This window comes from Petromyzon marinus, chromosome 27 (genome assembly GCF_048934315.1).
Source record: "Petromyzon marinus isolate PM22_M1 ecotype Great Lakes invasive population chromosome 27, UKy_Petmar_22M1.pri1.0, whole genome shotgun sequence".
Lineage (NCBI taxonomy): Eukaryota > Metazoa > Chordata > Hyperoartia > Petromyzontiformes > Petromyzontidae > Petromyzon > Petromyzon marinus.
Window position 1 is genome coordinate 5,189,621 of NC_133693.1, and position 16,447 is coordinate 5,206,067.

Genomic DNA, 16,447 nt, shown 5'->3' on the forward strand with positions numbered 1-16,447 from the left:
CAGGCCTAGTCCAATCAAAAGCGTGCTTTCAAAAGCATTATTCTAGCTACTCTCACCTCTCATACTCTGGACAGCTTTGATGGACTAGTCCTGGGCAAACTGCCAATCGCTGCGCGTGACGCCAACGTTTTTTTTAAATAAATGTGCCGTTTTAAAAATAAATTTATGCAAACCGACACACCTGATGATGACCGTTTGAGTTATGGTCGAAACGTCGTGAGAATGTTTTATTGTTTTATATATATTTTGTTATTTTGTTGTTTCTCTTCAACGTGACTTTACCGAAAAAACTAAGAATATAGCTTTGAGGGAGTGGACAGAAGTAGATTCAGCCGGGCTTAATTTCAATCTGTTTGGGCTAATTAACCCAGCACACCACGTCCAGTATACCTCTCCATATGGCCGTGGTTACCAGTTACGTGCATGCGACCAGCAGGGAGATATTCACCGAGGGATTGAAGCCCTGACTGCAATCCAGTCGTCGCTCTGCACACCGCACGGAACTCCGGCACTCATCTGCGTCCCACCCCCACTCCGAACCCACCCCTGTGGCAGCCAGTTACGGAAGGCGATTAAAAGCGCCGGCCACGGGGAAAAAGAGACACGTGGAATTGGTTGACAGCGGAGGATGATTACAATCTGGATTTGAAGCTTTCGTGACTGCATGAATCCATACTCTTTGGTTCTTTCGGTAAAGTCACGTGGTTAGAAATAAAATAAAACAAATCACGAAGTTTCCACCGCAACACAAGCGGTCGTCGTCAGGCAAAGGAGTCAGCCTCTAAAGTCAAACTGTTTACAAAGGTTTGGGGATGGGCGTAGCCCAAGTGTATCAACAGCACCAGGAGCACGGGCGGTGCACGAGTGCCAATGCAGCAACAATGCCAATGCAGCAACAATGCCAATGCAGCAACAATGCCAATGCAGCAACAATGCAAAACGCTGGGGATGCGGCGGGGGGGGGGGGAATTAACTCGGAGAAGCAGACTAGTACCCGGTATATATGATGTATGAGCGCCATTCGAAAGGCGCAATGCCTATCGTGGATGAACTCCGTTTTGCGGAAGAGTCGACGAAAGAATCAACATCTTTCTCGCATTTGCGCTGAAGATGAGTAAGCAAGTGAATGTTCCCCGATCACTTATGGGAAGGAAAGAAATAAACAGTTCCAAGGCACGGCTAAAATGCGAGTAACTCAATTACGGCTGACTGCGATGTAATTAAGCTCTGCACCGGAACGCACTCAACATCACTTTTGTTCAAAGTACCCCCCTCCCACCCCCTTTGCTCATTATTTAATTTTACTATTATTACCACGTGATTTTTTTTTTACAACAAAAAATATATTTCATTTCGACATGCGTGCACGTACGAAACGCAGTTTTAAGTAAATTGTAAAACGCCAGCGGCGTTTACTGTTTTTTTTGTATAGATTTGTTGACGCTCTATGTTTATTGCAGATCACACGCACGACGGGGAATGTGGGGAGTCTGCTTTTCGTTAGCGGCGCAAATTCACTACCACGGGACACATTCAACTCGTTACGAGTTCGGGCAGCCGTGGGATGACGTCATTGATAATTTTTTAACTCGCTGTAATTGTTGTGCATTAAAAAAAAACTAATTGCGGCAGGACAGATTTATATATTTTTTTGTGTTATTCACGAAAGCCATTTGTTTGAAATTGGCTGTAATTTCATCTACTGCTACGGAGAATGTATTTTGACATCGTTAACGTAGATAATAATGCAGGGACGTGTGCGTTTGGCGCACGGCGCTTTGCTTAAATCCCAAATCCCAATTCGCAAATGCTGATTCTGGTGTTTTTGTTTAATATTCCTGCACAATCATATCATTTGGGACGGATCCTACCGCTGGTGCAATGGTTAGCGCTTTTGCACTTGCAATCCAGAGGCCGCCGGTTCATTCTTCCGGCGTGGCAGTTGAAACAATGGGCACGTTTTTATTTACATTTTAAATCCCTCTTCAAATCTCTGGCAACCCAGCAGAATAAATGGGTGCATCCCAGTTGGTCCCGCGTGTTGGGGTAAAGTGTGGGTACTCTCTCCTCTTCCAAAAACGTCTGGCCAGTGTGGAAGAGTAGACCAAAATACTCTCTAGAACTTCCTCTCGCGGAGGCCCTTCCGCCAGCAGTGGCGGGCACAAGCAACTTTACACGTACAATGAAAGAAGGTACTGTAACTGTTTTGAATGAATGTCGGTCGATCCTTGTTCATACGACTCTAAGGAGGCACTTAGCTGCTATTTACAGCCTTGAACTAATGGTGGAAAGTCCCCATATCTACGGTGGAGGCAGGTGTATCCGTAAGACAAGCACAGCTGACTTACAACAAACAAATTGCTACTAATTGTATTGACCCTGGAGGGATGAAGGCCTCAAGTTGACCCCCAACGTGTACGATTGTAGAACTTCTTTCGCACCTTACGTAGCCAACCGTGCTAATCGGAGGTGCGGGGGGAAGGACAACAAACTAAACACAAAAAGCAGTTCGAAAGAATTTAGTTTTCAATATGGATGATCTAAAAGCTCATAGCTCAAGTGGATTCCTCATATCGGAAGGAAGAGCATTCCAGACGGCCGCAGAAGCGCATCTGAAAGCGCACGATGCGGTGGCCGTCTTTGGTCGATGGCTGAGCTAAAAGCTGCTGCTGCGAGGATGACCGGAGGTCACGTGATGTGAATGCGTAGATGTGCAACGTCGCGGGAGTGTTTGGGAAGTAAAACTGGACTCACGGTGACGGCCGGAGGTCCAGGTGGGCCTGGCAGTCCCATGTCTCCCTGCAAACACACACACAGGGTCAAAGGTTAAAGCTAGACCAGGGCAGCCTCTCTCGGTTATTCCGCCAGTGGTATTGGCGGCGGTAAAATCGCGTCCGTCATTCGGTGTTTTCGAGGCAAGGGTAGGTGGATCACGTAGAGATTATTCGCGATCATCTAAAACTCGGCTTGTTGTACTGCCAGACGATTGCAGTAGAACAAGTGGGTTCACCGACCTGCCCACAAATATCTCTTGTTGCTAAGTTGTTGCGCGTTATGCAGACGCTGCAGAGATCCACATGGTAATCGTAGGACCCCACTGCAAGCAAGAGTGCAAACTCGCAGGGAGTTACAGAGAGCGCTGGCCCTGGGTGTAAGTGGCCATCGCCCCTCACCTTGTCTCCTTTAGAGCCGTCCTTGCCAGGATTACCTGGGATGCCTGGGATTCCCTGGGAAATCATGGAGGGGGGGGAGCGGGTTAGAAATAAACAGAAAGAGTTTCACGTGTAAAAATAAATATATAACTGGATGTACAAGTACAGTTTTCCGGCGTAATTCACGAACTTGCTATCCGCGATTTTGGCTATCCGTGAATCGCACCTGGAAGTCTACACGACTGCACGAGAGAGGAATTGATGAGAGAGAATGTGATGCGACAAAGTGATGAGTTAAAGTGATGAGATAAGGTAAGTTAATTAATAAACCAAAATTTAATACTTCAATAGTTTTATTTACTTTATGTTTATTATATTATAATAAATTTGTATGCGTTTGTGTTATGATAATTTTCATGTATTTAATAGCATATTTACGTATTTATTTAAGGTAATTCATTACAAATGTCGTTATTTGCAAAATTTGCTATTCACGAGCATCTCCAGAACGTATCCCTCGCGAATAACGTTGGAACAGTGTTTGCGCGATTCAATTGTGTTGGTAACGTTCCAATCATCATCTTACCTCCTTTGCCAGTACCAAAATGTAATAATAGGGGTTTTACCCTTTTTTCTGGCAACAAAACTGAAACCTTTTTCCAAGGATTCATGTCTGCATTAACCACAATACCTGCTGTCAAAATGCAAACAAAAAACATACTATGATAATATATGCATTGTCCTTGAAACTGATTGGTCCACACCAAGGGACGGCTTTCTTTTGAGCCTCGACCCGATTGGTGCTCGACCAGAAAAAAGGGGAAAAACCCTATTATTACATTTTGGTACTGGCAAAGGAGGTCTAATGATGTAGATGCTCACCCCGAGCCCTCATTACTTTGATCGTGTATTGTCTTTGAGCTGTACGCCTTTTGGTGTCATGTGGTCGAGCACCAATTGGGTCGAGGCTCAAAAGAAAGCCGTCCCTTGGTGTGGACCAATCAGTTTCAAGGACAATGCATGTATTATCATAGTATGTTTTTTTGCTTGCATTTTGACTGCAGGTATTGCGGTTAATGCAGACATGAATCCTTGTAAAAAAGGTTTCAGTTTTGTTGCCAGAAAAAAGAGAAAAACCCCTATTATAACGTTCCAATCGTTAACTTTTCGTTTACGGAGCATTAGATAACGTTAGATGATAAATCATCAGGTGTGGGAGCGGCGGTGCCAGTGGTTTAGTTGCGCTGTGCCTGGAAGTTTCTATTCCCAGCCACAACCCACGTCAGTGGCGAAAGATTTTACAAGTAGTCCTGGTCCCCACAGCCCATCGCCATACTCTGCGCTGACCAGCGTGTGTTTGCACGTTCACCACAAGCACGTTCACCACAAGCACGTGCGATCAATGCAGGCATGATTCTTTGCAAAAGGTTTCTGTTTGGTGTGTATAACATCTCAACACAAACTGTTTTTATTGCCAGAAAGGGTAAAACCAATTATTATGTTTTGATACCGGCAAGAAAGGTCCCATGATAGATACCCCCCCATCATCATCATCGTCGTCGTGCTGTCAAACCCCCAATGGTTTTAAAGACGTGGCGGCCTTCACACGGATGTCTTGTCCGCGAAAGTACCCCCCCCCCCCCCGCTGAAAATTAGTGGTGAATGCTGTTCTATCACGACAATCAATCCAATGACCAATCCGTGTGCATCCGTTTGCAGAGACGGCTCAAGCCGCACGCGAGAGAGGTCAACGCAGCCCGGCAGGAAATATTCGTCGTTTTCAAATCGACCCAGACTATTTATTCATTCATTTATCCTTCCACCGGCGTGGTGGCGGCATCCCCCCCCCCCCCTCTACCATCTCCCCCCCCCCCCCCACCCCTCCCGGGATGCGCCCAGACAGCGGCACGACCCCCGAGGAAGTCAAACGCAGCCAAACTCAATAAAGAGACCATCCCAGTGTGGCCGGACAGAGCCCGGCGTCGGCCGCCCTCGCACAGCCCCAGACATTGCAATGTGGGGGGGGGAGGGCGGGGAGCAGGATGGGGGGAACGTGCAAGGGGGAGAGTTAAAACAAAAATAAAATATTTATTATAATTATTATTAGCGGAGGCGGTGAAAGGAGGGTCACGAGACTGGGTTCCTATATTTCTCCGCCACTCTTTCAACTCGTCTCCTCCGCCAGGTGTGTCCAAGGCCGAGGTTTAAGTGTGCGGATGTGAGCGCGCGCGCGCGTGCGTGGATGTGGGGAGCGGCGTAACAAATAACGAACGGATGAGCGCGCGAGAGAGCAGAGAGCCAAAAACGCGAGAGAGAGGGGAAAACGATCGCTCGCGGCCACGGAAACGTCCGACTAGAAGAACTCTCGAGGAGAGATCGCGGAGGGGAGCCAGAGAGAGAGAGAGAGGGAAAAAAGCTGTGGAAAAAGAATAAAACCGAGCCACCTCGGAAGAAATATTTAAAGCGTGGAAGGATTAGTTATTTAACAAGGGTCATCCAAACTTGCGGTGGTAGATTGTTACCCATAACCAATATGGTTGTGAAGTAGCAATTTCAATGGAACGATGGAGGAAAGTGTTGTGACCTTAACCGAGTTGGCACCGCCAGACCACCAGACCACACACGGGTCAGGGGAAATTCCGAATGATTGAACTCCGCTGTCTTCGTGTGCTATACGGTTCCCTTGAAGTGCAGTGCACTTGATCCTTCATCATAATAATCGGTGGCTTATCTTTCATCAGTTTTCTAATCTTTTTTTTTGCATTGTGCAGTTGATACTGAAATAAAATGATTCCGAACAATTGATAAACCAGAAAAAACGATTAACCTGCTGCTAAATTTTGATTTAAAGCTTTCGTGACTGCAGGGATTCATATTCTTGGTTCTTTCGGTAAAGTCACGTAGAAAGGAAACAATAAAATAATAAAAATATAAAACAATAAAATTCTCACGACGTTTCGACTGCAACACAAGCAATCATCATCAGGTGTTAAAACTACAGCACTTTTTTCAAATTTTCTTGCTGTGGTTTTCACACCTGATGATGATTGCTTGTGTTGCAGTCGAAACGTCGTGAGAATTTTATTGTTTTATATTTGTATTATTTTATTGTTTCCCTTCTACGTGACTTTACCGAAAGAACCAAGAATATAATATAACTTGCTGCTGTGAAATGTATTATTCCGCCTTATACAATGCACGTTTAACTATAAACATTTTATAATTTGTTAACTTTGAAGCACCACACCTGCTATGTTAAGCTACAGACGTTTCAGTCACCCCTCGTGTGTGTATATATGTACACGTACTCTCATCATCATCGTACATTCTCGAGCCATGGCCGTCAGTAAAAGCCTCTCCCATGATGAATGCACCCATTGTGATATCCCCGTCATTTATAGTGTCCGGTAGAATTAAAGTTATGGATTGGGAACCAACGCATATGAGGGCCCGTCCGTGAAGACATTGAACATATCCACTTTTAAACCCTTTATACCTCGGGCTGAAGGAGTTTCCCTGTTGAAACATGGCCAAATTGATTCGATGACTGCTCAAAGCTTTGAGGTGCAAGCCAAGACTAATTGCAAATATATAAAAGCACGCATTTCTTTACCCGGCAGTGACACGTCAGCTTCCACAGTGTTCATTAAGCACCCTCGAAGACGAACGCGTGTTGGAAAGCATGACAGAAATAATTCACATGCATGTTTTTTTGTTTTGTAACTTGCTTTAACGGTGCTGGCCACAGTAATGCCCGTGCCTGCATCACTATAACAAAGGTTTTATACGGGTCGCCCTCATTACACACAGAATGCTTGCCACAAATGAACCACAATACCTTGCCAATCTCACGGCGGAACGTAAACCACCGTCACGTGAACTCCGGCCGTCGAACAAAGATTCACAACATCGCGCGATTTCAGATGTGGTTCTGCGGCCACCCGGAATGATCTTCTGATATTCGGAAGCCACTGGAGCTGTGCACTTTTTAAGCCTGGATTGAAAACTCACTACTTTGAACCTGCTTTTTGTGTGTTAGTTTGTTGTCCTTCCCCCGCGCCTGCGATGAGCACGGTTGGCTACGTACGGTGCGAAAGAAGTTCAACACGCATACATACAAAAACTAAGACGCGTGCAAAACCAAGAACAATGCAAGATAACTTGGCAACAAGCATCGCCGTGTTTTTGTTTGTCGTGTGCGATTTTTCTCAAACCTTCCATCGCCAGCACAGTCCACGACACCTGTCCACCGTTTCAGCACAAGGGACTTTGTTGCTGGCATAAGCTTACACCCTCCAAATGAAGACAATAATGATAATGATGATAATAACTAAATAACACCCGGGCCGGCGATGCCACGCGATATCGGAGGTGACGGGGGTGGGGGGGAGGCGGGATAACGAGGACGCTGACGGCCGTGTGGCCAACAGGTGCTCCCCGCTAGTGACGGAGACACCGAAGAGACATTCCGTAGCGCCCGCAGGCCGAGCCTCGTCAAAACCCCAACAGCAGCACCCCCTCCCCCCCCTCCAACCGCGGGGAGGCGGCTTTTTTTTCGTTCGTTTCCTTTTTTGTAACTTTTTGTTTGTTTTGATTGCTGCCAGGCCGGCGTCGATGATAACCGAGCCACCACCACCACGACCACCACCACCCCTCCCAGACCCTTTGGTGAGGGAGGCCGGCCCCGGCGAGCACGGTCACGCGAAGCGCCGCTGTTGCGTGCGCGCGGCTGGGAATTCGAAAGATGCGTGGAGAGACGCTCGTTAAGAGATTTCAGAAGCCAATTGGCCGTGGTGTGTTCAGGGCCAGATTAAGTTTGATGAGGGCCCGGGGCTGTTATAGTTTATTATGGGTTTTGGGGGGGGGGGAGGCAGCAGGGGGGTGAGGGCCCTTTTGTATCAATTCAATTCAATTCCTTTCCTCGAAAGTGTTTGCCACCACCCATGCCCGATGATGCCACCAAAGACTCCGATGCTATTCACTTTGGTTGTTTCAGTTCCAGTTTGTTTTAAATGTGATACACGAATCAAACCGAAAATTCTCATTTCGGCACGCAGCTGATAGTAGCGTACTTTAGCGATGGCACGGCTTTAATGATCAAATTCCCGTGAGGATTTTGATGTCGTGGGCAGGAAAGTTCAGGTCCGCGCCTTTATACCATCACTGTGTCTGCTCATGCTGTTGCGTAATTTTGTTATTTGTATTAAATCTGGCCCAGGGTGGCTGGGTTTGTGTGCGTGTGTTTTTTTTTTTCGTGCAGAGTCATAATTACTTTTCAGATGTCAAAGGCGAGCGTGATTTTTGGCGACAGATAAAATGTCTCTTGATGATCAAGTGATTCATCGCGACGGGAAGCCTCTCGACGGTCCTCCGGAGAATTCACTTCCGCTTCGGGCTGCTCCACTTTCAAGCGTTTTTGTTGTATTCTGAGCATCGTCATTTATTCATTCCCCCCCCACCCACAGACCCGCCCCCCCCCTCCTTCCCACCACCCCCGACATAAACGAAACCCTTTGATAACTTTCTCCGGCACGTATCAGGTAACGTGTTTGGGAGAAGACACAAACAAAAAACACACGCGCGGCTCAGTCGATCCTCAACAATGCGTCGCGCCGGGTTGCGCTGACAAAAGAAAAATGTAATTCAAACAGTGCTCGTTAACGGCCTACGCACACTGCATTCTTCGGGGGCAGCTAATACAATCACGCGCCAGAGCTATTCGAGATTTTAAAAAACAACAACTCGGTTTTGTAGTCGTTGACATATTTCCGACATACGCACGCAATGCGAGCATGCACGCGTGTGTACTCCCCTGGTTGGAATCAAAGGATATTTGCACATTCATCTGGTACAGACCGTTTCTCAATCCACTGCTGGATGATGGACTTCGCCCCCCCCCCCCCCCCACCCATCCTGCATGCTGTGCGGGCAGTGATGAGAGTTTGTTGGAGCTACACTGGTCAGTGTGGGCTGATGAAGGTTAGCAGTGGAGTCAATGCGAGCGGTGGAGTTTGCTGCACTACCCTCCGTGTGCGTATGTTGAACTTTTAGTTGTTGTTGTTGTTGTTTAGTCATCACCTTGTCCGCTATTGCTCGTGGGAAGCGCGCGGGACCTGTTCGCGACGAGTGGTTATCAGCGCTGTTTTGAGGCCGTGGTCACAACAGTGGCGGCGTACGAAGCCATCAGCATCCCAGTCGCGCCCAGTTGGTTAAGGCCGCGAGTTGAATTAATGGAATTGATACAATTATTTGAATGTGTGGGTCAGTGATGCAGAGTACGTGTGCATGTTGAACTTCTTTTGCACCGTACGTAGCCAACCGTGCGAATCGGAGGTGCGGGGGAAGGACAATGAACTAGCACACAACAAGAAGTTCGAAAAAAAAACGAGTTGTCAATCCGGATTTAAAAGTGCATAGCTCCAGCGGATTCCTAATGTCGGAAGGAAGATCGTTCCAGACGGCCGCAGAAGCGCACCTGAAAGCGCGCGATGGAGTGACCTTCAACAACGACCAACCACGCATCATTTTGAGTAACTTTTCAGCCTTAACCCTGCACAGCTTCCGAGGTCTGACGGGATTTGCATGCATTTCGCGTGATTTGGTCCAAAGGGGTATTTAACCTCCCGACGAACGCAACGTCTATTTACGTATGCTTAGCGAGGAACACGATTGTAAAATTAAACATGAAAGGGTGGCAATTTCACATATCCGCAGAGCTGCAGATAAAAAAAGAACAACACTTTAAAGTTTTACACCTGGAGGAATATAAATCGGCTGTGCACAGCCAAAGCTGTTTTTTTTGGTATTGGAATGAAACCAATGCACACGTTAACGAGCTCGAATTAGCATATTTTAATGATCTCCTTGTCTGAGAAATTATGTTTAAAAACATGCATCATCATCAAGAGGTGGCCGAGTTGGCCCAGACATCTGAGATCATGGGTTTTGAATTGGGATTTTAGCCACTCGTGATTAAATATTAAACTGGGAAAGTATTGTGAGCTGATGGGTCTCATCCTGGTTACTAATGACTGCCCACACACAAAAAAACCCCATCGTGTTTAATTTGGGTTTTCACTTAATTTTGATAAATTCTAGCTCTGATAAGGAGAAAATATCATGTTTTTATTTGACTACCATAGGACAAACCATAGTGTGGCTAAGAGGTCACGGGCTGGGAATCTCAGAAGCAGTTCTATGACATCTCCTTCAGCGGAGCGTTCTCTGGCGTGGGGCTTACGCTCTCCCCTGCAAGAGTTCCGAATGGACCAACTGTCCCATGATGGCAGCTATCGAAAAGATGATGCGACATGAATTAAACTTTATCAGAAATTCACGTTGCAATTAGGGACTTGTCCCGTTGAAAAGTGGCCATGGAGATCACAGGGTTATTGCCCGATATGTGGCGAAACAAAACCAGAGCAGAAGAGGAATAGTCACAAACATGCAAACACATTTGGCCCCGACAGCTAACACAGCGTTAATTTAACTCAAACTCTTTCATCTGCATGGGATCAAGTGTTGCCCACCCCCGCCCTCGCACGGGTGGGGTTTTGTCCGGTTGCTCAAGCATCCTCCCGCATGTCAACACTCATGAACTGGCCGATAACAACTTCATATATAGAGGACCGCAGAGCTTGGTGGGAGGAGGGGGGGGGTTAGCGGCGGCTGCTGTCTTTCTCGCACGCCTGTCGTTCCTCCTCGCGCCTCTGAGTCATCATCTGTCTCTCTCTCTCTCTCCTCTCTCTGAGAACGAGCCTCGGGAATGGAAATTAATATTATTATTAACTGAACGCTTCCTAGGACAAACGCATGCTTGAAAGCATCACGTCGTCTACGCGTATGCATTACGCTTCTCTGCTCGTGTTACTGTGCAGCCGAGACAAGCAGCAGATCTTCGCGATTGGTCAAGAAACTCCAACTCGCCCCGCTATCAACGCCACGATGTTTCGTTGTTTTTTTTGTTGGTGGCGAGCCAGGGGGAAGCGCATTTCGGAATGGAGGCATCGGTGCGCGTGCTGTGCATGTTCAGGGGATTCTGTGGAAAAAAATGTGGGTGGAGAACAGAATGCAAAAAGAAACCCCCCCATGCTCACTCAGCACACTTACTCACTCGCTCACACAAGACAAAGATCCCCCGTACAGCCTTTTAACAGACTGTCGGGGCAAGTGCTGTTAGCGAGCACCTATGAAGGCCGGCACAGCACACGAACGGGTGGGTGGCCAGCACCACGCCCGGCCGCCTTTGTCTCCCTAGCGGCAATGCTTTTACACGTCGCACTAGGTACTCATTTGAAGCTGAGTCGACCTAGGGGAGGCCCAGAACCGGTTCAGGTAATCGTCATCGGTGTTGGCCGTGAGCGGGAATCGAAGTCGGGTCGCCGGCTTCGTAGCGCTAACCGCGCTACACCACCGCTCCCCTATACTCACACTCACAGAATCTCACCCCCTCCCTTGAGCACGTCCATGGGGAACGGTGAACGGCAGTTGCTGAGCGAAGAGGTCTGCAGCCCAAATGAGATTTCATGCTTCGCGAGCATTTCAGCGCTACCAAATCCTCTTGCGTGGCAGGAACGCCGATCATTTATTTATTTAAAGGCAAACGATACATTTCATCATTATCAGCCTTGATCAATCCACCGCTCGATGAAGGCCTTCCCAATCTGTCTTCATTGTCATAATTATAATAATACTCATGGTAATCTACTCGCATCTGCACGGGAATTAATTTAATCGCTGCATCTCTGCGGTGGGATCCTCTCTGATGCATTATATCCCTTGGCTGCCACTACCGTTATTCTTCTTCTAGACAGTCGGGCACCGTCCCTTCTAGGCGTGACAGGTCCTAAGCATGCCAAAGTGTGTCCATGTGCACCAAACTAATCCCATTTCTCGCATTTAGACTGCTGGACTCAACGAGGCTCTTTGCCCGCTCCAAAAAAAAGGTAATGGATCCAGCTATTTGTATAAGTCTATGCAAGTCGGTGGGTTTCAATGTACGTTCATATAATTCCATGGGTTTTAGGCAAGTCAAGGCAAGTGTCTGCAGTTATATGGGTCTTTGTGTAATCATATGGAAGTAAATGGATCTGTATAGAAGTCCACACAAGTCAAAGAGTCTCTATGTAACTGTATACGTCCCTGTGTAAGCATATGTAATTCTATAAATCTGTGTGTAAGTCTACACGTCTCTCCATGTAAGACTATGTAAGTCTGTGTATCTCTCTGTAAGTCCACACAAGTCTGTGGCTCTCAATGCAAGCCTGCACAAGTCTACAGGTCTCAATGAAATTCCATATTGGCCCATAGCTCTCAGCGTAAGTGTGTAATATCTTTAAGCACTTATATCATCCCCTGAATCAGACTTCTGCTTTAAATGACCTATCACCTGCTCATAAACACAGGCCCATGCGTCAATGTGTCCGCCTGCATTTAGAGGCTCCTTCAATCAAATCTGCAAAATGCATTTCCGGCCTCTCTCAAGCCGTCAACATAATGAAAACCTTGGGAGGGTGCTCGGGAGGGGGGGGGGGTGCACATAAATCGTTACAATAAATTCATTCATTAAAAGGCATCTGCATTTAAGCGGCCAGTCCCTGGTGGTTATTGAGCGAGCAAAAACTAAAACGGAAAAAAAACTAATTCCAACGAGAATAAATATATGTTAACACAAAAAAAACCTTCCATGAATCCCGATTCGTGATCGACGACGAGATTCCCGGACGCCTTTTTTTTGCAAGGCGCCGTCTGCTCTCCCTGGCGGAATGGCAAATTTACGAAGGAGTTTGGGGGGGGGCCCATTTACGCGATGAGAGATGCATCATCTTAATTGACCTCGGCTCCAATGCGGGCAGAGTTACGGCCCTCCGAGATGACGGACGACCAAACGTACCAGGAGGGCGGGAGAGGCTGCCGGACGGGAAACGCGGGCGGCGGGTAGAGAGAGAGAGAGGGAGAGGATCGTCATCGCGCACCTCCGCAGGGTCGAGAGGGGCGACGGATGTAATTTGTCATTTCGCGTTCAACTCACCACCCCACCCCCCCCCCCCCATCGCTTTAAAACACTCCGCGGATTGCTAAATGAAAATCCACACGTGCAGGCGGCTTGATTGCCTCAGGCCGGAGCTGTCTGGGGCTGAGCTCCAGAAAATGTTTTCCTCGCCCCCTGTGCCCCAACGGCTGTCGGGGGATAGGGGCGGGGGTGGGAGAGGGATGACGAGGTCGAGGGAACTGGGAGATCACCGAAAAAAATCACATTAAGCCCTTCGTACATGCACCACTTTGCAGGTGGTAGTCGTTGTAGCAGCCCAGCCCGTTGAAAATCCACTGCTGGGTGAAGGTCACCCCTTACTGTGTGGGCCACGGGCAGGTGTGACCATACGCCGCTACGCTGGTCGGTGTGGGTTGTTGAAGGCGGGTGTCATAGATACAGGTGCACAGAAGCACAGTGCAACGATGGCCACAATAAACAATATCTGTCATGCATGATGGTCGCCCATCCGAGTTCTGTGCTATGCAGGAACAAATCTGCTTAGCTTTCAAGATCTGATGAGATCGGCCACATTTCGAGTGATTTGGTCAAAGGAACAGTTTAATGGAACTAATGGCATGCACGGTTGTCTACGTACGGTGCGAAAGAAGTTCAACATATGAATACATACGTACATGCAACGAGGCTCTGTCGGTGGCGAAACAAACACACACGCACACAATCAAAATAATTTACATGGAGGATGAAGGTTTCGCCAAGGTGTTGTCGGTCAAGGGCGAATGTTTGTTCATACTTCACCTTGCTGGTCCGCGTGGGTTGGTAAAGGGCCTTGGGAGTCCAAGGAGCGTTGGGGCAAGTGCCGTGAGCGAGCACCTATTAAGGCCCGCTAAGGGGCGGTGTGGGTAACACCACTCCTAGCCGTCCATTACTTCCCCAGGTACGAACGTTGGTGTGTTCCCCAACCCCCCCCCCCCCCCCACCTTGCCATAAGCCCACCCTTCACCGTCCCACCAAAATGTTGACCCGTCCAGCCGGCTTATTACACAGCTGAGGTCGGGTGTCAAATGGTAGTGCCACTGCTCAAAAACTGTCTGGGTGCGATTCGTGCACGTGCAGTCACTCACGGCTTTGCCCGCGTCTCCAGCGAATCCGGGAAGGCCAACGTCTCCTTTCGCGCCCTGCAGAGTCAAACACGATAATGGCAACGTCACCCGCAATTGAAAATTAATTCACGTCGACGTTCAATTCTCACGCGCCGCTGTTTCCGTTCGGAAGTAACTCAAAACATTGCCTTGTTTTTGTTTCTCGCGCAGGTTTAGTGACCCCCCCCCCCTTTTTCTAAAACATTTTACGAAAGGGAAATGAGTCTCTAACAGACACTTCTGACATCGTGCGCTGTGATGTTTGTGTTATTCTATATCAGCGCCCTGATTGTAACCGTCCCGACATATGGAATCTGTCTCGCGTCGCTTACGTTTGACATTAAAAAAACTCATTCGCCGCGTGCACATTTATTCAACCTGACGCAAGTGTCACGTGCGCATTGTGTCCTGTTAACGAGGAGCCTAAGCATTTATTTTTTGGATGAACGTAAGATCTTTTGTTTATCTGCTGGAAGCGTCTTAAGGAATCGTTTTAAAGCTCCGCAGAGATGGAATGGATAATTAATTTGCTTTAGCACCGCCCTGCTGGCAACATCACAGCCCAAGCCTACAACACCTGTGGCATTCCCAGGCAACCATCTAAATGAGAGCTACACGAGTGTGGCCCACTGGTCCTTTACTTTGTCCAAACTCTTGAGCTTGTGTAAATTCCACATTCCTCTGACAGGGATGAGCCAGTCAAGCGGACTGTTATATTGGCCTCATGATGTTTTTGTCAGCGATTACGAAGCGCTGGAATTTCACCGGGAGGCGCAGGGGTCAGAGACACAGAGCCGGCAACCCACTGAGATCCCAGGTTGAAGTTCAGGTTTCAGCCACCAGTGATCACAACGGGTTCTCAAGTGTAACCGAGTTAATGGTCTCAGCCTGGTTTACACTTTATTTTGGGAAAATGCCGTTACACACTTAAATATTTTACTGGCACGCAGTGAGCAACCCCACGATAAGGCGCAAGAGGTTACTTGAAGGGATCTCAGAAGCAGTTCTGGGGTGTCTACTTCCGAGAGACGTTCCCTAATATACGGGCTACTGGACTGGACTGAGAGCGTTCCAAACGGACACTTCATCTCATGACCTGACACCCATGGCGCATTTGAAATACAGCTTGGGGGGAGATTTTTTTTGTTGTTACAAAGAACCAGAACAGTGCCTGTCTTGAGTCTCCGATCAAGAATTATGATTATGGAGCACAGATGCACAGAGTAATAATTTATATTTTATATTCGTATGTATGTGCACCATCAACAGTCCCCCACGGGCCTGGCTGTGGAAGCATGCAGAGCTTGTTTAACATTATACAAATTATATTATAAACGGAAACAGATTGCTCCTTGGAATCAATCTGAACCTGCCTTTACGATTAAGAGAAGGCAGCCTCGCCGTTCAAAAGCGATCCCAAGCGGCGATCACACAGAGGCATGCGTCCAGTCTAATTTTTCACTGCTTGCCACCTGCTCTAACTGGTGTATTTATTGCAGAGTTTGTGTCTCCAGGTCACGGAGCACACAGGGACCTTAATGCCGAATGTGAAGTTACACAAAGCTTCTCTGGATGTAAAATATATATATATACTGTGGAGTTTGTTTTTTAGTTTTGAGGTTGTGATGCGCGGTTTTCAGCCGCGCGTTTGGTGTTGCCCTGCGTGTCGTCCTGCACGCTGTCCGACGTGTCACTTCTTGAGCCTCTGGAGCGAAACCTCGGACATCGTGCCGGACAACACGTGGTACAACCCGAAAACGCGCATCGCAGAGCGACAGTGAAACCATTCTTCATATCAGTGTCCTTCACGAATGTTCAGAGGGGAGGCACTTTCGCCAATAAGACATCATCAGTGTGAGGGCCGCCAGACATTTGAAACCATTGGGTTTGACATCACGAAGATGGGGTGTGTCAGGGGCAGCACTAAATGGAACCAGAAGCTGCCAGTGGCTCGTGAGCCTTGTGATGACGAACACTGCTTTAGATGTTTTACTTTTTGGCTGCAAAATCCCGGCGCAGAAATACTTATTTGCCTGCTTTGTTCACAAGTGGCAGAACGGCTAGCTATAGGCGTGCACGGCATATTGGCCCCCTTCCAGACAAACTCAATTAATAAGCTGGTATTTATTCCGCGTGGGCGACGGAAAGCCATCGAGAGGACC

At 47.8% G+C, this 16,447-nt stretch overlaps 1 protein-coding gene across 1 annotated transcript in view; it reads right to left on the bottom strand.

The window, feature by feature from the left end:
* Positions 1–16,447, bottom strand: part of LOC116946476 (uncharacterized) — a 151,280-nt gene that overhangs the window by 77,030 nt on the left and 57,803 nt on the right. The window contains exons 17-19 of the mRNA XM_032961391.2: positions 14,268–14,321; positions 3,174–3,227; positions 2,755–2,799 (exon numbers count right to left, since the gene is read on the bottom strand). Of these exons, the coding sequence (XP_032817282.1) occupies positions 2,755–2,799; positions 3,174–3,227; positions 14,268–14,321 (153 nt within the window). The remainder of the gene's footprint in view (positions 1–2,754; positions 2,800–3,173; positions 3,228–14,267; positions 14,322–16,447) is intronic.